Genomic DNA, 23,878 nt, shown 5'->3' with positions numbered 1-23,878 from the left:
TCTTTTCCTTTTTTCCACTGTAAAATTGTACAAAACAAAAATAATACTCTAATCTCGCTTAAAATGTTGAACATCATGTTTCATCTTTAACCTCATGCCTTTTGGAGATCAGTTCATCTTCTACTCCCTTAATTATTCTCAGTCAATTATTTTTTGACCAGGGGTTCCCAGACTTTTGTATGCCACTGTAGCTGTCAATCATGACATCAGACCTCCTTGATATAGTATCGGTAACTTATCAAAACCAAACCTACCAAAAAAGGAAAAGTTGAACATAGAGCAGCGTGATCAGAACTACCTAAAATGTATTTGTCGTGTACTTCGAGTTTTTAGTTTGGCCCATGTCTCATTTGCTGAAATGGAGGGGGTGGGGTTTATGACTTAAGACCTATGGTGCAGCCAACCACCAGGTGGTGATTAAGATGTTTGGGCTTCACCTTTGGGGAACTGTCATGTCATCCAGCCTTATGATACAGTCTATGGTGCCAAGTGACTGAAAAGAAGCAGGCTGACCTCCAAGAGAAGCCAACGTGAATCAAAATGTAGAAACATCTAAAGTGAATCAGATTATCAAAACATATCAACTTTACATCAAAGGCATGTTGAAGAAAGTTTGTTGCTGATTGAAGCCTTACTTTTGAATATTATAAAGCCACCTCTTTTTAACCATTGTCATAATGCTCAGTTGTTTAGAAGGATGTTTCTTACATTTTACAGCATTGGTATCAATAAAAGAAACCTTATCCATGCTTGGTTAAATCATAATCATCCAGGTTAACCCTATGGGCCTGAACGACGCAAAGTGCGTCCAAATTTACACCTGTTCTTCTCATTGATTTTCTGCAACCATGCATCATAGCAAGAAGCCACGCATATCACGTGAAACAGCGGAACTGCAGCTTTCCGACAAGACCAAGCACTTGTCGGTAGTCCAATGTTTTCACAAAGAAAAACAATGATAAAGTTACACTAAAATTATGTATAACAGAGCTTTCATACATCTTTGCACACACATTACTCTTGGATGGATTACTCATGAATGCAGGGTCACACAGATATGCCACACATATCACATGAAAGTGCAGGACCGGAGCTTTCCGATGAACACATCATTATGCTGTGTACCCATCATGCTATAAATACAGATCAATTGTCTACAAAATAAAAACCTGACAAATTTCTTTACAATCCATTGTACAGATCTTGTAAGTCACTTCATATAGTGAGGAATAATATTATTACTATTTTTCTATTATCTTAGATGTAAATATTGCATGTTTCTTTCAAATAAAATACATTTTGACCTGTGAATGAGTCAATGGAATTTCTTGCAATAATGAAAAAATACTGGCAATTATGTCCGACTGGCACAAACCACATGTTTTGGACAAAGTGACAGACTGTCCCACCATCGTGGTTCTTATATTGCCAGATTCCAGAGAGTCTCCCCTCTTCATATATGGCAGAATATGTCTATTTCCAACTTGCTATGGTGAGATACATGTCAAAATGTAAGAATTTAGTAACACAGATTTTTTTTTCATTGATATAAAAAATAATATAAAATACAGGCACATAGAAGGACATGTAATGAATCTAAATCCAAATCTACATCTGTAATAAATCTGGATAGCCCAGATTGTCCTGAAAAAAAACAAGATATAGCATGTGTATGCAGCCTTTATAATGACTGTGATATGAGCTTAAAAGTAAAGGCAGTAAAAATACCCCAAAAAGGCCTAGAGCCCAAAGGGTTAACTGTTCCCATGGACATCTACATTAGGTCTAAAAAATATACAGTTAACACAAAACACTGAGACATAAACAGAGGTTATGGTTTTAATTGGGTACAGAATTTTAGGATGTTTTGTATAGTGGAAGAACTACACATTTCATAGCTTGTGACACAGACTTGGAGATTCTTCCACTCTTGAGTCATAAGTAGACAAGGTGTTCTTGTGCGTTTCTTGTCTTCTTTGAGTCTTCACTCTGTGTTCTGGCTCTTCAGAGGCTTCACCTACTACAAAATGGGAAATCTGGACAACCGGATAGCCAATGCAGACCAGCTGCTGACACAGGACGTGGAGAAATTCTGCAACAGTGTGGTGGACCTATACTCAAACCTCAGCAAGGTACCAAACTTTGTTGGCGCTCACATGAATAATTTTCAGAAATCTTCTAGCATACACAATGAATGAGAAATCTAGGTTCAATAGATTGAAGTACTGAGATTGAGCTTCAGTGGCATCACTGCTCAAGTTCTGTTTGCCAGACAGATTACCCTTTATTTATGACGCACGCCTCCTCCATGATTTATGACAGCCGCATATGCCTCAACAGTGTCCACTGCAGGCCCACTATAGAGGTGCAGTTTGAGAATGTCCCAATAAAAGGAACCTCCATGTAGCCTAAGCACTCAGCCTTTTGTGTTCAAATATATGAATGACCTTTATCCATGTGTCCATCAGTCACATATACCTGATTTGAGTCCCACAGGACAGCAGGGATAGACACCAATATTTTCAAGCTCAGGTCCCATGGGCCATCAAACCCCTAAATTTGGTGGCCAAAGTACATTTTTGATGGCCCAAATGTAAACTTATGTAAAAACAATAGCCTACAGAAAGGCAATTTAACACAACTAAAACAATCAATCAATCCATCAATCAATTTTATTTATAAAGCCCAATATCACAAATCACAATTTGCCTCACAGGGCTTTACAGCATACGACATCCCTCTGTCCTTAGGACCCTCACAGCGGATAAGGAAAAACTCCCCAAAAAAAACCCCAACCGCTTTAATGGGTGAAAAAAAACAGTAGAAACCTCAGGAAGAGCAACTGAGGAGGGATCCCTCTTCCAGGACGGACAGACGTGCAATAGATGTCGTACAGAACAGATCAGCATAATAAATTAACAGTAATATCCATAGCCACAGCTACATACACTGTTATCAAAGTACAAATACTTCAGCAGTGTACTTCAGTACAGAATGAAGAAAATGTATTTGGGTATGTACTTTAATCTCTGACAGACGTTTAATAAAATGCAAACACAGATGGACAATGTCTTTAACTCCAAACTCAAAGTACTTTTCATGTTACCTTCAAACTGTACTCAGCTGATATACTTCAGTAACTTTACAATTATTACAGAAACTGTCAGTCCTGCTGTGCTTAGTTCCATTAGCTGTTAGCTCTGTTAGTTTGGGTAGTTTAACTTCGTCAGCCAACTCACCACAGAACTCTGCTGCCCACTGGCTAACATCTAACTAGCTCTCCTCTGTCTTTTTGAGCACAAGTACATACTCTGGTAGTCACTTGATTCAGTTTATTACCCCTTTCATCCTGTTAGTGTCCCGGGGAAGATCTCAGTTTGTCCCAAACAGATTTTGTATTGTCACCAGGACGACACCACCAAGCCCTGGCTAGCTAGCAACATATACTGTTCGCTATTTAGTAGAATGTTGAACTCGTACTTGTACTCGTCGTCCTCCGCTTATCCAGGTCCGGGTTGCAGGGGCAGCAGCCTCAGCAAAGAAGCCCAGACAGTCATCTCCCCAGCCACTTCCGTCAGCTCTTCCCCGAGGCGTTTCCAGGCCAGCCGGGTGATGTAATCCCTCCAGCGTGTCCTGGGGCGGCCCCGAGGTCTCCTCCCGGTTGGACATGCCCGAAACACCTCCCAAGGGAGGTGTCCGGAAGGCATCCTTACCAGATGCCCGAACCCCTCAACTGGCTCCTCTCGATGTGGAGGAGCAGCGGCTCTACTCCGAGTCCCTCCCGGATGTCTGAGCTCCTCACCCTATCCCTAAGGCTGAGCCCAGCCACCCTGCGGAGGAAACTCATTTCGGCCGCTTGTACTTGCGATCTCGTTCTTTCGGTCACTACCCAGAGCTCGTGACCATAGGTGAGGGTTGGAACGTAAATCTACCGGTAAATCGAGAGCTTCGCTTTCTGGCCAAGCTCCCTTTTCACCACAACGGACCGGTTAAGCGCCTGCATCACTGCTGACGCCGCCCCAATCCGCTTGTCAATCTCCCGCTCCATCCTACCCTCACTCGTGAACAAGATCCCGAGATACTTAAACTCCTCCACCTGAGGAAGGACCTCCCCCCCCCGACCTGGAGTGGGCAATCCACCCTTTTCCGGCTGAGGACCATGGCCTCAGACTTGGAGGTGCTGATTCTCATCCCAGCCACTTCACACTTGGCTGCGAACCGTCCCAGCAAGAGCTGGAGGTCACTGTTCAATGGAGCTAGGAGGACCACGTCATCCGCAAAAAGCAGGGACGAGATCCTCCTGTCACTGAACCTGACACCCTCCACCACTGGGCTGTGCCTAGAAATTCTGTCCATGAAAGTTATGAACAGAACCGGTGACAAAGGGCAGCCCTGGCGAAGTCCAACCCTCACCGGGAACAGGTCCGACTTACCATGCGAACCAGACTCACGCTTCTTCGGTACAGGGACTGGATGGCCCTTAGCAAGGGGCCAGCAACCCCATACTCCCGGAGCACCCCCCACAGGATGCCCCTGGGGACACGGTCGTAAGCCTTCTCCAAATCCACAAAACACTGGTCTGGTTGGGCAAACTCCCATGCCTCCTTCAGCACTCTGGCGAGGGTAAAGAGCTGGTCCACGGTTCCACGTCCAGGACGAAAACCACATTGCGCCTCCTCAATCTGAGGTTCAACTATTGACCGGACCCTCTTCTCCAGCACCCTGGAGTAGACCTTACCGGGTAGGCTGAGGAGTGTGATCCCCCTGTAGTTGGAACACACCCTCTGATCCCCTTTCTTGAAAATGGGGACCACCACCCCGGTCTGCCACTCCAGAGGCACTGCCCCCGATGTCCACGCAATGTTGCAGAAGCGTGTCAGCCAGGACAGCCCTACATCATCCAGAGCCTTGAGATATCCAGGACGAATCTCATCCACCCCCGGGGCTCCGCCGCCTCGGAGTTGTTTCACTACCTCAGCAACTTCTGCCCCAGAAATTGGATGACCCGCCCCCAAGACCCCCGGCTCTGTTTCCTCACTGGAATACGTGTCAGTGGGATTGAGGAGCTCCTCAAAGTATTCCTTCCACCGCCCGACAATGTCCCCAGTTGACGTCAGCAGCTCCCCGCCCCCACTGTAAACAGTGTGAGCAAGTTGCCGCCTTCCCCCCCTGAGACGCCGGACGGTTTGCCAGAACCTCTTTGGAGCCGATCGATAGTCTTTCTCCATGGCCTCACCGAACTCCTCCCACGCCCGAGTTTTTGGTTCTTGAACTGTAAGGAGTAATTGAATTGGGATGTTTACGTCACATTGGTTCGTTGCGTTGTCGATGGATCGCAGTATGGGGATTCTTTTTTATTTAACCTTTATTTACTGGCGATATTTGGTGGCCGCAGAGTATGTTTTTGTGGCCCTTGGCTGTTGCTCCATGATTAACGTCAAACCCTGAGACAGTTGTTGGTGTTATATGTGGACAGTGGATATTTACAGAACTCCATTTGGTCTGAGTTAGTGATTGCTGGGGCCACTGCCCATATCTTCCTGTTGCTGGGGCATTGTACCAGGCCTGCTCAACTGTGACACCAGATCCACCCAAATGATTTGAAGTCCCAGAAACAATAGACCATACAGTCCATACATCATGATGAAATGAGCATCCATGTTGGGACTGCCTTGGTAAAATAGCAGTGCAGCCATCCTGAGTGCATGGGGCGAAGCAAAATACTTCTCAGGTCCCCCAGCTGTTTTTGCTAGTACAGGATCAGTGCCATTTTCCAAGTGCTCCTCTGATCAGAATGTGTCCTTCATTATTGTCACATAATTGACAGAATGAGCAATGTTATATTCCTAATAATTATTCAGAAAATGTTGGAGGACTATTTGTAAATCTGCCTGTCCTGTTTTTGTCCTGCAGCCACTGTTGGATATCGGTCTGTACATCTTCAAGTTGGCAAATGCCATTGGTGCTCAGGTAAGAAGGTTATCTTCTGCATGTTCTTTTTAAACTATCAAATGCATGTGGTTTTCTTCATATATGTTAAGGTTAATTGAATGCAAAATGTTGACTTTTTTTTTCATTGTATTGTCATGAGAAAACTGGGATGTTGTGTTTCAGTCTTGTCCAGTAGAGATGAGTGTTAAAGCCAATTCAGTGTATTGCCCCAGTCAAGGCAGACCCCTGAGTGGACCTCCATATGTGCAAAAGTCATTGCTGATGAAAGATTTTACCAAGAATAAAACAAATTCAAGCACTGCAGTTCCGGTGTCAATGAGTACGTTTACATGGACAGTTTAATTCCCTTTTCATTCGGAATGAAAGTTCATTCCCATTAAAAGTGATCTTGTAAACACCTAATTCGGAATGAAAATGGCCAATGCGATTGAAAATTCAATCTGATGTCAGGGGCTGGAATATTCCGTTTCTAATTCCGAATTTAAGAATTTCTCGTGCTTGTATACACTCATTCTCCTTTAAAGTCTGTGTAAAGCAAATTCTGCTATTTTCTTCTAAACACATTAAATAGGTCATAAAAGTATCCCTCAAAATGTGTAAAAAATGCCTTTTAACCATTTACAATTGAATTGTGGAGAGAGGCTTCACAAAGTGTGTTTCTAGGTTTCTGTGTTCTGGATTTAGTGGGCAGGCCTTAAATCATAGCCGCGTTACGTAACGGAGCCCCCTGAGGCTGTAGCAGTATAAATAGAGGGAATCGCCTTGTTGTTTGTTGTTTGATATATATATATATATGTGTATATATACAGTACAGGCCAAAAGTTTGGACACACCTTCTCATTCAATGCGTTTTCTTTATTTTCATGACTATTTACATTGCAGATTCTCACTGAAGGCATCAAAACTATGAATGAACACATGTGGAGTTATGTACTTAACAAAAAAAGGTGAAATAACTGAAAACATGTTTTATATTCTAGTTTCTTCAAAATAGCCACCCTTTGCTCTGATTACTGCTTTGCACACTCTTGGCATTCTCTCCATGGGCTTCAAGAGGTAGTCACCTGAAATGGTTTTCCAACAGTCTTGAAGGAGTTCCCAGAGGTGTTTAGCACTTGTTGGCCCCTTTGCCTTCACTCTGCGGTCCAGCTCACCCCAAACCATCTCGATTGGGTTCAGGTCCGGTGACTGTGGAGGCCAGGTCATCTGCCGCAGCACTCCATCACTCTCCTTCTTGGTCAAATAGCCCTTACACAGCCTGGAGGTGTGTTTGGGGTCATTGTCCTGTTGAAAAATAAATGATCGTCCAACTAAACGCAAACCGGATGGGATGGCATGTCGCTGCAGGATGCTGTGGTAGCCATGCTGGTTCAGTGTGCCTTCAATTTTGAATAAATCCCCAACAGTGTCACCAGCAAAACACCCCCACACCATCACACCTCCTCCTCCATGCTTCACAGTGGGAACCAGGCATGTGGAATCCATCCGTTCACCTTTTCTGCGTCTCACAAAGACACGGCGGTTGGAACCAAAGATCTCAAATTTGGACTCATCAGACCAAAGCACAGATTTCCACTTGTCAAATGTCCATTCCTTGTGTTTCTTGGCCCAAACAAATCTCTTCTGCTTGTTGCCTCTCCTTAGCAGTGGTTTCCTAGCAGCTATTTGACCATGAAGGCCTGATTGGCGCAGTCTCCTCTTAACAGTTGTTCTAGAGATGGGTCTGCTGCTAGAACTCTGTGTGGCATTCATTTGGTCTCTGATCTGAGCTGCTGTTAACTTGCGATTTCTGAGGCTGGTGACTCGGATGAACTTATCCTCAGAAGCAGAGGTGACTCTTGGTCTTCCTTTCCTGGGTCGGTCCTCATGTGTGGCAGTTTCGTTGTAGCGCTTGATGGTTTTTGCGACTCCACTTGGGGACACATTTAAAGTTTTTGCAATTTTCCGGACTGACTGACCTTCATTTCTTAAAGTAATGATGGCCACTCGTTTTTCTTTAGTTAGCTGATTGGTTCTTGCCATAATATGAATTTTAACAGTTGTCCAATAGGGCTGTCGGCTGTGTATTAACCTGACTTCTGCACAACACAACTGATGGTCCCAACCCCATTGATAAAGCAAGAAATTCCACTAATTAACCCTGATAAGGCACACCTGTGAAGTGGAAACCATTTCAGGTGACTACCTCTTGAAGCTCATGGAGAGAATGCCAAGAGTGTGCAAAGCAGTAATCAGAGCAAAGGGTGGCTATTTTGAAGAAACTAGAATATAAAACATGTTTTCAGTTATTTCACCTTTTTTTGTTAAGTACATAACTCCACATGTGTTCATTCATAGTTTTGATGCCTTCAGTGAGAATCTACAATGTAAATAGTCATGAAAATAAAGAAAACGCATTGAATGAGAAGGTGTGTCCAAACTTTTGGCCTGTACTGTATATATGTATATATGTGTGTGTATATGTGTATATATATATATATGTATATATATGTATATGTACAGGTATTTTTACTTTCGTGCAGGTTTGTTGTCCTTGTTTTTCGCTTTATGTCTGTGTCTATGTAAGTTAAGTGATGATCAAAGCTGCTCTTACTCCATTTTATAGTCTTAATGCAAACTTGCAAACTGATCCAGGACTAGAGTTCCCTGTTATTTTGCTGCATATGTTTTTCCATCACACAGCAGGGCAGGTAAAAGAAGTTTACCTGTTGGAGGTGAGCCTTTTTGCAGAGGTGCAGTAAGAGTAAGTAAGAGCCTGTTGTCTGCAGCTCTTCATATAACATCTCACTGTGACTGTTTCTACTTTCACTTTCCTCCCTGTGTCGTTGGGGTTTGGCTGCGGTCGATGAGACTCCACCGCCACCAGCTTGACGGTGGCTGGCCTGGCTTTTGGACCTACTTCAGAGAAGGTCCATCTGTGGCGCGGCTTGGCGCATTGCATGGCACATCTAAACTAATAATGGAACCGCAAATTGGCATGACTTGGCTCGGAGCAGCCAAAAGTTAGAGTGGAAAATGCCCACAGTATTGTACATGTGCTACTGCGGTAATTTCATTCATCTCACAGACTGATTTAGCATAGCACATACAAATTATAGACTGATGTCGCACTGTAGACTAATAAACAGATTAAACAGAGGAGCAGCTCTGTGTCTGTACTTGTAACTGAGTGTGAGAGAGGAGAGATGCACACTGGTATGCATTATGTAACGCAACTTGACCCTACATTGGTATAAACGGTATTGTCTAAATCTGTATCTTGGTTGAAAATGTATTGATATATTGTACATAGTCGTTAAATCACCCAGCCCTAGAGCAGTGTCACCTGTTCAGTTTGACCGTGCAGGTCAGGGGTATTCAACTAAAATTCAAAGAAGTCCAGTCAGAGAAAATTTCCTAATGCAAAGGTCCAGAACATCATAATGTCTACCTTGCCATATGATTTAGTGTGATATATACTGAAGTAGCCTAGTAGTTGTATCAACATCTGCAAGTAATCAACATCTGACTGTCAAATCAAGCAAAGAAAGTATGATTAAAAAACATTTCGACAATATTGTCACTAGACATTGAACTATACAGATATGCCTTTAGAAATAAAATGGAGAAAATAAATGAAATAGTTTTGAAAATTTGTGCATCTTAAAATAAAGTGCTTAATTTTAGAAAAAATAAAGTGTAGCAACAGCTTGGATTTTCCTTTTTCTTTAACTGTTTCACATCTTGGCTTCACAGTCTCAACCAATTTTACAATAAATAAATAACAATTAAACAGTTTTACAGTTTCTCTTTCTTTCTCTCTTTTCCCACTCTCCCCACATGTTGTTCAGTGAGAGAACTGAGCTTGAGCTTGTCCTGCCTGGATTTTAAATCTGGACTGGAATGGTGTCAGGGCCACTCTCATACACATGTGCAGGTGCTCATTGGTGAGCCTGGAACAGTGTTTAGTTTTTATTACGTTCATTGTGGAGAAAGCTGCCTCGCAGCTGTATGTGGAGCGAAACACTCGTCTCTTCCTCTGTGCTTCTCTCTGCCCCTCGCTCACTCGACTCTTCCTCTCTGACTTCTCTCCCTGTCTCCCGCTCACTCGCCTCTCCGTCTTCTCTCCCTGTATTGCTTTCTTTCTTTTTCTATATTTCTGTCTTTCTATTTTTCTGTTGTCTTTCCGCTAGTCACTCGCCTCTCACCTCTCCTATCTGACTGTATACAGAGTCACAATGTTAATTGCCTGGAATACAGAGATTTGATTGGCTGGGTGGCATCACGTGGGATGGCTTAACTCGCGTGCAGTTGGTCTGTGAGGTTCCTGATCAGCTAAACCGGTGCCATAAAGACTAGAAAAGTTGCGCTGGTTAAAATAGAAGAGTCCTGTCAAATTTTAAAATCCCTTAATAATTTACTGGTTATAGGTCCCGGTCTGTATAGGATGGCGTCTGGGTCCGGACTTGGACCGCGGTCCGCCTGTTAGTGACCAACGGTGTAGGTTAAGGGTTGTCCTGTTAGATCCTTCGTTCTACATTCAAAATAAAAGACAGTGGCATTTTTTACTCACCAGATGAAAACAAAAAACAGTAGTTGTATTATATTAAAATTCTAAATGTGTCGACACTAAATGACTAAATTCACTTTGAATTTGTTGGCAGATGATCTAGTTTTAAGCTATAATTTTGAAGGTCAAATTAATTCATAATTGGTGAGTAGCTATGTATCAGTCATGTTAGTTTTAGGTTTTATATTATGCAGCAAAGGGCCGTGGGGTGGAATTGAACCCACAGCAGCTGTGACAAGGACACTGCCTTTGTACATGGGACGCCCACTCTACCTGCTGTGCTACTGGGTGCCCCTATTGTGATTTTCTGAACCAAAAGTGGAATTCCTTAAAACCCTGATTCCGAAAAAGTTGGCATGCTATGTAATACCTAAATAAATACAGAATGCAATGACTTGCAAATCCTTTTGACCTATACTCAATTAAATACAAATCAAAGATCAAGATATTTAATGATCAATGTGGTAAACTTTGTTTTTTTGTTAATATACACTCATTCTGAATTTGATGCCCTCAACACATTCCAAAGAAATTTGACAGGGGCATGTTTGCCACTGTGTTACATCATTTCTTTAAACACTCAGGAAGTGTTTGGGAACTGGATGTACTGCCAAATTAACAGAAACAACATTGGAGATGTCTTATGGTAGTGAAAAAAACATTCAGTTCGAGGGCTCAACTTTGGTGGGCATTCCTGCAGTCAGCATGCCAGGGGCACACTCCTCAAAACTTGCGACATATGTGACATTGTGCTGTGTGATGAAACTGCACATTTTAGTATGGCCTTTTATTGTGACCATCCCTAGGTACACCTGTGTAGTAACAATGCTGTTTAATCAGTATCATGATACGTCACACCTGTCAGGTGGATGGATTATCTTGGAAAAGGAGAAGTGCTCACAAACATACATTTTGAATGTTGTGTACACTATAATATAAAACAGATTGTTTCAGGGGTTTTTTTTCCAGAAATCAGCATTTATGTGGAAAACTTTCCTCATACTTTCTGAGGAGATGTGACTTCGTAACCAAACTGACCAACTTTCAAACACAAGTCAATAGACACCATCACTTACAACTAGGTTTGAAGTATGAAATATATTGAAATTTCATATTGCAGTACAAAAATGTGTCAACATGTATGGGTCAGTCAGTAATTAAATTGTGTTGCCACCTCTGTCAGCATGATGTTAGAGGTAACACCTGATGGAGCTGATGTCTCACGGAGCTGACAAAGTGATATATTATTCATTTCACAGTAGTCAAAGTGAGTAGCAGTTTTAGTTTCCAATGTTGCTAAGAGTTCTCATTATGCTGATCAAAATACTCCTTTAAAACCATAATTCTTATTTAGTTTTAATTTAAAAGGGCTATGGAGCTGACAGGTAATGGTTGAGACACACCTGATAGCAATATGAATTTATCAACAAAAAAAGAAAGCTTATCAGTACTTGAGCAAGATTCCCCGCCTTTTTTGGAAACCAGGAAGTGAGACATAAGTCCTCAGGATATAGGAGCCGACATTTTCATAAAAATACATTTTAAAACAAAATTGAGTATAGTAGTACATTTTATACCGATGTTATCTGTCAACTGGTAGGGAAGTGACTCCTCCTTTTTAGTTTATTCTTCTTGGATGCTGGGATATTGGCCTATATCATTTTTGATCAATGCTGAACATTTCATTTGCACTAAAAAGTGCTATAGGATGACAATGGACTTCAAGAATACATGAACTAGTGTGTTTGCCCTCTGCCTGCCAACGGGGACTCAGAGTGTCAAGGAATCACCCTAATTTGGAAGTCACCTGTTTTTCCTTTATTTTCTATATGTAGCACACATTGTCCAGCTACATACACGATGACATCATTTTCACAATAGAACAGGAAATTACTTTGTTGTGTCCACGTCTCTTACGTAGGGCCCAGCCGTCATGATGACCTACCTACTGATCTCAGGACTGTTCCTGACCAGACTGCGAAGGCCCATAGGCAAGATGACAGTCACCGAGCAGCGGTATGAAGGAGAGTACCGTTATGTCAACTCTCGCCTCATCACCAATAGGTAAACACAACAGTAACTGCTCCAGTCCTATTATTGTACAGCTGTTTACTACTACAACACTACACTGATATTTCTCCTTCTCTTTAGTGAAGAGATTGCCTTCTACAATGGGAACATGAGGGAAAAACAGACCATTCACATGGCATTCAAGAAACTGGTGGGTAACAGTTTAGCAGTATTTCCCACAAGGTGAAAATGTGCACAGCTGGGTCTCATTGATCATTTACAGTAGAATGACTGGGTGTCACCTCTGACCACAGCCAGCATCTGATTGGTGTGGTGAGGTTGTGTCAAGAGTGTGTTTCGTTGCACATGTAACACTGTCTCGTGGTGTCTCAGACTATACCTGCACATCACTGCAGCAAGGTGAGAAGTTAAACCATTGGAAAGCAAAAACTATATTTTCAGGGGTTGAATTATCCTGCAACAGCAATGCTGTTTTCCCAGTCATTATCAACCAGGTCCAAGACTTGTTGTCAAGTAGGTAAATCCCTCTGCCTTTGAACAATTTACTGAAAGGTGGTAAACATTTGAGGCTTTTTACCACTCTGAAAACCGGAACCTCTGGTTGCACAAGCTACAAGAGAAAGGACACAGCAGTATGTCGTACAGGAAAACATCACATACTTCTTTTCTAAACTTCTTTTCACACCAGGAAACAAAGTTTTTTGAGAGCCTTTATCACTATGAGATTTCCTAAATTAAGAATTTGAACATATGTATTTTCTCTTTCAGGTGGACCACTTGCATAATTTTATCTTCTTTCGCTTCTCCATGGGATTTGTGGACAGCATAATTGCTAAGTGTAAGTAGGCATATCTCTTTAACTGACATTATTTAGGGCATACCCCTGATATTTATTCATTTGCCTTCCTGTACCAAACGTACAATAATTCATATTAAATATCTAGAAAAAAAGGTTAGCAAACAAAAACACAAAGATAAATATAGCTGCAATTGGCAAGTCCAGGGTTCAAGCCAGCATGGATGGTTAGAAGTTAAAAGCTGCAAAGGATCAAGACCATGACAGTTTACGACACGTGTGTTAATGATAACAAACAGGTTTTATGATGATTGAACAGACGTTTATTCATTTATGTTCAAATCTCTGCTGAGCCACGCTCTTCTTTGGAAACATTGTCACTCCCTAGATGTGGTTTATGACCTTAAATTTATATTGAATTTTTCCTTTTCTTTTATTTTTCCTCAAGATCTGCAATGCGTCTCATTTCTATTAATTTATACACTAACAGGGCTGCTGTGTGAAAGTGTCAAAAGCTAATCTGGAATATGCAAAAATTTAGACGACCTGCAGGATTTGAACCCTTAACCTTGGCATTAAAGGACAGTCATCTTACCACTAAACTACTGAAGAAATGGGCTAGCCACTGTTTACGTCCAACCATCAGAAATATCTAGGGACATGCCAAGCAGGTCTTGACAGAATGAATTATGAATTGAATGCAGTTCTTTTTACTTGAGTTGAATATATTGGATATTTAAGATTTGTCACAGAAGATAGAATTTTAAGTTAGAAACTGATAAAGTTAGCATAAGATAAAGCATATTAATTTCTAAACCACAAGAGTTCACAACAGATTGGAAGAAACAGGCAGATGCACAAAACTTGTGTGCGTTGTCAAAAGTGCAGGTAGTTCACTGACAACCTCTTCAACCCAGTCAGTGGCTCCAAGGCCAGGAGCCATATTCACGTTCTGAGAACACTCTCAGAGAGCTCCTAACTTAGCCTAAAAATCTTTAGTAAGGAGTCATAGCTTAGGAGTGATTTAGGAAAGTTGTCAGAGCAACTCTGAGCAAGGACGGAACAGAAACTTTTACCTGAGTGAGGAGGTGTGGTTGACCTGTTGCCAGGTGTGATGCATCCTTTAACTGATGTGATTGGTTGTCACGGACATGCCCCTTTGTGAGCCCGCAAGGTGTGGACACCCAGTGGAAATGAAATGAACTGCTGACTGTAAAAGTGTTTCCATTGTTAGTGTGATGTTAGTGCTGCATTGTTGCATTTTTCCAGTTTTTCAAATATCTCAGTGTTGTGATCATTTTATTTCTGACGCAATTGTGTTAGGTGAGAAATGTGTGCGTACATCACCCATACATAATATCCCAGCACAATCTAATCTGTAGCATTTCATTTACTCACGTTTGTCCTCCTCCCTGCTCCTCACAGGTTTAATCTTAGGGGCTCTTTTAAGGTTTAAGACACTCTGTGAATAACTTTTATCTTCACAAAGACCTAGTCTTAACTTTAAGGGGGAATTCTAAGAAAATGCCACAATTCTAAGAATTTTCTCAGAATTTCATCACTAGGAGCAACTCTTTGGCTGGATTGCACCAACAAGGTTTAACTTTAAAATTAGATTAAATCATGGTTTAAGTTTAAATTCTGTTGCACCAAACTTTAGACCTAGTTTAAAATTAAGACAGATTAAATTTAAACCTCTCTTTAAACCTCAGTATAATGTTTCCTCTAAACCAAGTTTAAATTTAATTCTGTTGCACCAGAACTTTAAACTCCAGTTTAAACTGTGATCGAGAATTAATTTTAAACTGACAGTTGGGAAGGTTTAACTTTAACAATGGCTGCATTTTTGAGGTGGATAGAGCAAAATAATGAAGTTCCTCGAAGAAAACTGAGAGACAGGCTCAGTCCTCTTGAATTTTATGATGAAGAGGAATTTTTGGTGAGATACAGGTTTACCAAGGAAACAGTTTTGGAGCTGAACAGGAAGACTGGACCAACTGTCAAACATGTCAGTGACAGAAATGCAGCTGTACCACCGATGCTACAACTCCTGGTTGCCCTGAGGTTCTATGCTACTGGCTGTTTCCAGAGGGTGGATGGAGACCTGTTCGGTCTACACAACTCAACTGTTTGCCGTATTGTCAGCAGAGTGTCTCGGTCCATTGCATCTCTGAAGAACCAGTACATCCGATTCTCTCCAACAGTGGAAACAGCTGCTGGTTTCTACAGGCGAGCTGGATTTCCAGGGGTGCTGGGTGCTATTGATTGCACACATATCCCGATACAGAATCCTGGTGGTGTGAATGGAGAGCTTCTCCGCAACCATAAGGGATACTGCTCCATCAATGTTCAAGTGGTGTGTGATCAAAAATCTGAAATAACCAACATTGTAGCACGTTGGCCAGGATCAACTCATGACAGCAGGATCTTTGACAACAGTCAGCTTTGTGCCATCCTCGAGAACCAAGCTTATGAGGGCCATCTCCTTGGGGATAATGGTTATCCATGCCGCTCATACCTGATGACTCCACTTCTGAACCCTCAAACACCAGCAGAGAGAAGGTACAACTCCCGTCACATTGCAGCCAGAGGAGTGATAGAACGACTCTTTGGAGCATGGAAAAGAAGGTTTCCCTGCATTAAAGATGGACTGCGCACAAAACTGGACACCACCTTGACCGTCATTGTCGCAGTTGCAGTTCTCTACAACTTTGGAAAGAGGCGTGGAGATGAGCTACACTTTGAAGCTGATGAGGACCTACATGAGGACAGAGAGGACAGAGAGGATGACCAGGAGCACAATGCCAATCCAAGTGGGAATGCTGTGAGGCAAACTCTAATACAGAACCACTTTTCTGAATAATTATATTAATAAATGTTTTTGTAAATAATTGCTGACATTGTGGTGAAAAGTCTATTTCCATATAATAATTCAATTACTGCCAACTATGTCTGGTTGAATACTGCTTTAAGCAACATCAATAAACTAATAGTAGCTTGACCTGTCAACAAGTGTCTTTTTCAAGCTGTGAAGCACAGAGAAGATACACATTGAAGAAAAGTAAAAATAGAAATTGCTTGCTGCACTGGCTGCAGTGTTAAAACGATCTCTATCAAAACATAAACCAAAATATATGACAAAAAAACAAATTAATTGGATAGGCCAAATAATAACTGATTATTGACTGAGGTCAGTAAAGTGTGACTGGATTACTTACCATCTTCTCCGGGTGAGTCTGAAGTGAGCTGGTCCAAGATGCCGTTGTCGTCATACGGATTTTGTAATGGCTCCATCTGCTGCGGGATGAGGGAATTGATTTTCTCCGCCAGTGAATCATCTTTCTTTGGCGGAGGACCTCCTCCTGTGATGAACATCTCTTGTCTCACAGTCGCCGCATCTTTTTTGGCTTTTGTTTTTAAGTTTTTCCAGCAAGCTTTAAGCTGAGAGATGTCTCTTTTCTCTTTCACTCCAGTCGATCCGTTAAAACTGTCAGCCAGTTGCTGCCAAGCGGTATCTTTCTTTTTCACCGTGCTGTTGTCCGTTTTCTTGTCTTCTATTATTTGCCCATATTGCTCCATTAATTCGGTCAGCGAGTTTTTTTCAAAGGAGGAAAAGTTTGAGCTTCTCTGCCGAGCCATAACGTAGCCGATCTGTCACAATTGACGTTAGGCTAACGTTTTTGCTAGCTAGCAACAATGTAACGTTTAAACGGAAAACGGAAAAGCACCCGTTGAAACAGTCTCCCTCTTTTTTTTTTTATAAATCCGGGGTCCTGACAGCACGCTTCCGATGTAGCCTATATATTTAATTGCATATTTAATTATTAATTTTAATTTCGATATCCACAATTATCCCTATTGATTTAAATCAGTTTAAACTAAGTTTAAATTCAGTTAAACTGAGTTTTACTAAACTGAGATTAATTTTAAATGGTGCAACAAAGCTCTGCTTAATTTTAAACCTGGATTAACTCATTTTAAACCTAGTTTTACTAATCTTTGATTAGAGCTAATCTTAGATTAAATTAAACCTTGTTGGTGCAATCCAGCCATAGTACTGGAAGCCAAACTAACCTCAGAAGCAGAAGGCAGAGAGAGGGAGGTCTTTACAATAATTTAACTGTAGGGCATATAATCCTGAAAAAAAAACCAAACACACATTAACCTGCTTTTTTCAGGTGTATTGTTTAAAACTTTGGTGATATTTGTTTACATAGTGTAGTACTTGTCCAAATAGGTCATAAGTGGACAAACAAATCCCCCCCAAAACATAATTAACAAGAAAAATAACAACACTTACCTCATGGCCAGTGTCTCTGTCCATGTAGGCTGCCATTTTGGAGTTTGATATAATGTATCAATTTAGTTTTGAATGCTGGCATGACCTGGGTACTTGATCCACCGCCCCCCCCCCCCCTTAAAGGGATAGTACACCCAAAAATGAAAATTCAGCGATTATCTACTCACCCATATGCTGATGGAGGCTCAGGTGTACTTTTAGAGTCCTCACATCATTTGCGGAGATCCAAGGGTAGAGGAGGTAGCAACACAACTCCACCTAATGGAGGCTTATGGCGCCTCAGATTCAAACGTCCAAAAACACATAATTGAAACCACAAAATATCTCCATACTGCTCGTCTGTAGTGATCCAAGTGTCCTGAAGCCCTGACATAAAAAATGTTTGGAAAAACGTCATTTGAACTCTGTTTTTAGCCTCATTGTAGACTGTAGCTCTGACTGCCTCTCTGTGCTCCGCGCTCATGTATGAGGGGCTGCCAGGGACATTATTCAGAATTACTTCTCACACACACATGTGAAATGCTCTTACATACACTACTGAAACACTCTCACACACACTACTGAAAAATTATTCTCTCGCATACACTACTGAAACGCTCTTACACATACAAGTAAAATGCTCACACACACTACTGAAATGCTCTCCCATACAGTACAGGCCAAAAGTTTGGACACACCTTCTCATTCAATGCGTTTTCTTTATTTTCATGACTATTTACATTGTAGATTCTCACTGAAGGCATCAAAACTATGAATGAACACATGTGGAGTTATGTACTTAACAAAAAAAGGTGAAATAACTGAAAACATATTTTATATTCTAGTTTCTTCAAAATAGCCACCCTTTGCTCTGATTACTGCTTTGCACACTCTTGGCATTCTCTCGATGAGCTTCAAGAGGTAGTCACCTGAAATGGTTTCCACTTCACAGGTGTGCCTTATCAGGGTTAATTAGTGGAATTTCTTGCTTTATCAATGGGGTTGGGACCATCAATTGTGTTGTGCAGAAGTCAGGTTAATACACAGCCGACAGCCCTATTGGACAACTGTTAAAATTCATATTATGGCAAGAACCAATCAGCTAACTAAAGAAAAACGAGTGGCCATCATTACTTTAAGAAATGAAGGTCAGTCAGTCCGGAAAATTGCAAAAACTTTAAATGTGTCCCCAAGTGGAGTCGCAAAAACCATCAAGCGCTACAACGAAACTGGCACACATGAGGACCGACCCAGGAAAGGAAGACCAAGAGTCACCTCTGCTTCTGAGGATAAGTTCATCCGAGTCACCAGCCTCAGAAATGGCAAGTTAACAGCAGCTCAGATCGGAGACCAGATGAATGCCACACAGAGTTCTAGCAGCAGACCCATCTCTAGAACAACTGTTAAGAGGAGACTGCGCCAATCAGGCCTTCATGGTCAAATAGCTGCTAGGAAACCACTGCTAAGGAGAGGCAACAAGCAGAAGAGATTTGTTTGGGCCAAGAAACACAAGGAATGGACATTAGACCAGTGGAAATCTGTGCTTTGGTCTGATGAGTCCAAATTTGAGATCTTTGGTTCCAACCGCCATGTCTTTGTGAGACGCAGAAAAGGTGAACGGATGGATTCCACATGCCTGGTTCCCACTGTGAAGCATGGAGGAGGAGGTGTGATGGTGTGGGGGTGTTTTGCTGATGACACTGTTGGGGATTTATTCAAAATTGAAGGCACACTGAACCAGCATGGCTACCACAGCATCCTGCAGCGACATGCCATCCCATCCGGTTTGCGTTTAGTTGGACGATCATTTATTTTTCAACAGGACAATGACCCCAAACACACCTCCAAGCTGTGTAAGGGCTATTTGACCAAGAAGGAGAGTGATGGAGTGCTGCGGCAGATGACCTGGCCTCCACAGTCACCGGACCTGAACCCAATCGAGATGGTTTGGGGTGAGCTGGACCGCAGAGTGAAGGCAAAGTGGCCAACAAGTGCTAAACACCTCTGGGAACTCCTTCAAGACTGTTGGAAAACCATTTCAGGTGACTACCTCTTGAAGCTCATCGAGAGAATGCCAAGAGTGTGCAAAGCAGTAATCAGAGCAAAGGGTGGCTATTTTGAAGAAACTAGAATATAAAACATGTTTTCAGTTATTTCACCTTTTTTTGTTAAGTACATAACTCCACATGTGTTCATTCATAGTTTTGATGCCTTCAGTGAGAATCTACAATGTAAATAGTCATGAAAATAAAGAAAACGCATTGAATGAGAAGGTGTGTCCAAATTTTTGGCCTGTACTGTACACACATGTGAAATGCTCTCATATACACTACTGAAATGCTGTCTTACACACACTACTGAAATGCTCTCACACACACTACTGAAATGCTCTCATTTACACTACTGAAATGCTCTCACACATTACTGAAACACTCTCATATACACTACTGAAATGCTCTCATATACACTACTGAAACGCTCTCACACACACTACTGAAACGCTCTCACACACACTGCTGAAATGCTCCCACACACACTACTGAAGTGCTCTCACACACACTACTGAAACACTTTCATATAAGGCCCGTTTCCACCGCAGGAACTTCGGGATAATTTTACGGGGCCGGGGTCGTTGGTGCGTGTCTCCACCGCAGGAACCACCCCTGAAGGACAGAGTTCCGGAACTTTTACGGGGGCTAAACAAGTCCCTGCCTCGGGGTAGGTACTCAGAACGGCCCCGAAAGACTCCCGGCTGGGGCTTGGGGATTACTTGGTGCTGATTGGATATACTCAAGGAGGGATGTGACGACAACAGAAAGCAACAAAATAGCCAGCATTTTTTAAAACTCAGCAGATGAGGATTAGCTCGTTCATATAGCTTTCTCTGCCATGTAAAAAAAACTCACTAAATGGCCCGTGAAAAAAATATTCTTTCCAGCGGATATCTTAGTTACAACATGATTGAGCTAGCAAAGCAGTTTTATGTTGCTATGTGTGGTATTTATTCAGTTTTGGGAAATCACGATGTCTAGAAAGCATCAGTGGCTGCAGCTGACAGGGACAGCTAACAGCAGGCTAATATCAGGATGTCATCTGTTAAAAGCCTCCCGCTGTCGGATACGACATGAAACTACTCCAGTTAGCTCAATCATGTTGTAACTAAGACATCCGCTGGAAAATTTTTTTTTTTTCACAGGCCATTTAGTGAGTTGTTACAGACACCGCTAAGGGCTATCAGCTAACGGCATCCCTACGTCGCCCCGGTAAATGGTCACGCAACAATTACGTCACATCCAGAGCCCGTAACTTTACAGGAGCCCTCCTCGTACTCCACTCTCTCAGTGGAGAAACGGCGGTTGAGAGGGCCGAACGAGAGGACGTTCTTGTAGTAGTTCCTGTCCCCCAAATAGTACCAGGAACTTCTTCAGTGGAAACGGGCCTATACACTACTGAAATCCTCACATATACACTATTGAAACGCTTTCATATACACTACTGAAATGCTCTCACACACACTACTGAAACGCTCTCATATACACTACTGAAATGCTCTCACACACACTACTGAAATGCTTTCACACACACTACTGAAATGCTTTCATATACACTACTGAAATGCTCTCACACACACTACTGAAACGCTCTCATATACACTACTGAAATGCTCTGACACACACTACTGAAATGCCTTCATATACACTACTGAAATGCTCTCATATACACTACTGAAATGCTCTCACACACACTACTGAAACACTGTCATATACACTACTGAAATGCTCTCACACACACTACTGAAACGCTTTCGTATACATTACCGAAATACTCTTACATACACTACTGAAATCTTCTCACACAAACAACTCAGGGTTCAACGCTAAGGTTTTTTTTCACTTGCCCTGTCGGGCAAGTCAGTTTTTACTTGCCCTATAAAAATTGTTTAAGCGGCTATCAAGTAACAAAGACTGCAGTTATTTTTATGTTATGTAATCTTTATTCACACTGTATTTATTAATTAAAACAACATATGTCATGTATTGTAGCTTAATTCCTACACAAAAATGACAGTGCAGTGACAGTGCAGGGCTTAACTTCTCTAACTCCGCTCGGACACCAGCGTCCACGATCCCTCCCTCCTCTGTTAAGGCACACTACGTCATCAAATCATGTGATGTTTGGTATCGCTGGATTCAGGAAGCTCTCGGCTTTTCAAAAATGACATTGTTTTTCTTTTATGTTTTATGGATTTCGCACCAGAGCAGCCTAAACACACGAAGTCCAAAATCGCGATGAGTGGTGACAAGTCATGTCATGCCGTTTTTCGAGGGGCAAAGTTAACCCTATGGGCCCGAACGACGCATAGTGCGTCTAAATTCACACCTGTTCTTCTCTATTGATTTTCTCCAGGACCGTGTGTCATAGCAAGAAGCCATGCATATCACGTGAAACAGCGGAATTGTAGCTTTCTGAGAAGACCAAGCACTTGTCAGTAGTCCAATGTTTTCATAGCGAAAAATAAAGTTACACTAAAATTATGTATAACAGAGCTTTCATACAGCTCTGCACACACATTACTCTTGGATGGATTACTCGAGAATGCAGGCTCGCACAGAAATGCCACGCATATCACATGAAAGCGCAGGAGCAGAGCTTTCCAATGATACCACACATATCATTGTGCTGTCATCCCATCATGCTATAAATCCAGATCAGTTGTCTACAAAATAAAAACCTGACGAATTTCTTTACAATCCATTATAGAGATCTTGTTATCAGTCACTTCATATAGTGAGGGATATCGTATCTTACCACATCTTAGGCTTGCGTGTGTTTCTCCCTGTCTATCCACATTTGTAGTCTAGCTTTCAAGATGCAAATATCTCCATATTGTCCAGTTGACACTCCATCAGACTTTGTATGATAAGACCAGCCACTTCACCTTTGCGCACCCAGACAACTGTAGCCTAATTATGCATGCATGACAGGGCCGTAGTCACCATATACATTGAGGGGGACATGCCCCCCCTCCAATGCCCAGAATGTCCCCCCAATATATAACTGAAACTGAAAAACAACAACAAACTTTGTTTACTACAAACAAAGTGGCAAATATTATCTTGGAGGACATCATTGCACTTGGTTGAGTATTTTTCTATTATCTTAGATGTAAATATTGTTTCTTTCAGATAAAACACATTTTTGACTTGTGAATGAGTCAGTGGAATTTCTTGCAATAATGAAAAATACTGGCAATCATGTCCGCCTGGCACAAACCACATGTTTTGGACGGCTGTGAAGTGACAGAATGTCCCACCATCATGGTTCTTATATTGCCAGATTCCAGAGAGTCTCCCCTCTTCATATATGGCAGAATATGTCTTCTTCCAACTTGCTATGGTGAGATACATGTAAAAATGTAAGAATTTAGTAACACAGATTTGTTTTTTTCATTGATATAAAAAATAATATAAAATACAGGCACATAGAAGGACATGAAATGGCAAATCTGGATAGCCCACATTGTCCTGAAAAAAAAGAGCTAAGATATAGCATGTGTATGTAGCCTTTATAATGACAGTGATATGAGCTTAAAAGTAAAGGCAGTAAAAATACCCCAAAAACGCCTAGGGCCCATAGGGTTAAAGGTTTATTCGCAATCTCATGCGGAGCTGTGAGTGGAGACTTAGATCTTTTATAAAAGGTAAGAGTCTCACTTCCACCACTATTTTTGGCCGAGATATACCGCCTAGAAAGTGGGATCACAACTTTCACGTTTCATATGGCTTTATTTGGTGATATTTTATGGTGTTTCTGTGTCATAAACAACATCAGCTATCATAATCACACCTGATTTCAATAAGGTACGATGTTTGAAGCTGGCTGAGTGTTGTTTGATCACTGATAGTACTGTTTTGAAGCGGAGTGAGCACTCTTGTCATTTGGAGCTCCGCCTGGATCTTTTCATGGAAAAACACTGTAGAATAGTCATACTTTGAGCAATTTTCTTCAAATTTGAAACAAATGTTCATTGATAGTGTGCCTACAGCCCCCACAGTGTCATTTACCTGCTCAGATGAAGCCACATACAGTTATTAATCCTGAAAATCTTTTTTTTTTTTTTAGGCAAAATCTTCAACTTTTTACTGATTTCAGAGGCCCTTTGCTCTGTCTCTGTATCACCTACAGTGTTTCTGACACTTTCACAAGAAACTTAAGAGAGTTTTCTTTCTGGCAAGACCTCATGCATGTAGTCAGAGCGGTTCAGAAGCTA

At 41.7% G+C, this 23,878-nt stretch overlaps 1 protein-coding gene across 3 annotated transcripts in view; it reads left to right on the top strand.

Annotated features, from left to right (window-relative positions):
• The window catches only part of LOC117264993 (ATP-binding cassette sub-family D member 3), an 88,002-nt gene that overhangs the window by 28,878 nt on the left and 35,246 nt on the right, over positions 1-23,878 (top strand). For all 3 annotated transcript variants that reach the window (XM_078162983.1, XM_033639352.2, XM_033639351.2), the window contains exons 7-11: positions 2,009-2,132; positions 5,914-5,970; positions 12,423-12,565; positions 12,653-12,722; positions 13,301-13,370. In XM_078162983.1, coding sequence (XP_078019109.1) covers positions 2,009-2,132; positions 5,914-5,970; positions 12,423-12,565; positions 12,653-12,722; positions 13,301-13,370 — 464 coding nt within the window. The remainder of the gene's footprint in view (positions 1-2,008; positions 2,133-5,913; positions 5,971-12,422; positions 12,566-12,652; positions 12,723-13,300; positions 13,371-23,878) is intronic.

This window comes from Epinephelus lanceolatus, chromosome 20 (assembly GCF_041903045.1).
Source record: "Epinephelus lanceolatus isolate andai-2023 chromosome 20, ASM4190304v1, whole genome shotgun sequence".
Taxonomy (NCBI): domain Eukaryota; kingdom Metazoa; phylum Chordata; class Actinopteri; order Perciformes; family Serranidae; genus Epinephelus; species Epinephelus lanceolatus.
Note: the sequence above shows the minus strand (reverse complement) of the source record. Positions and strands in the feature narration are given on the sequence as shown.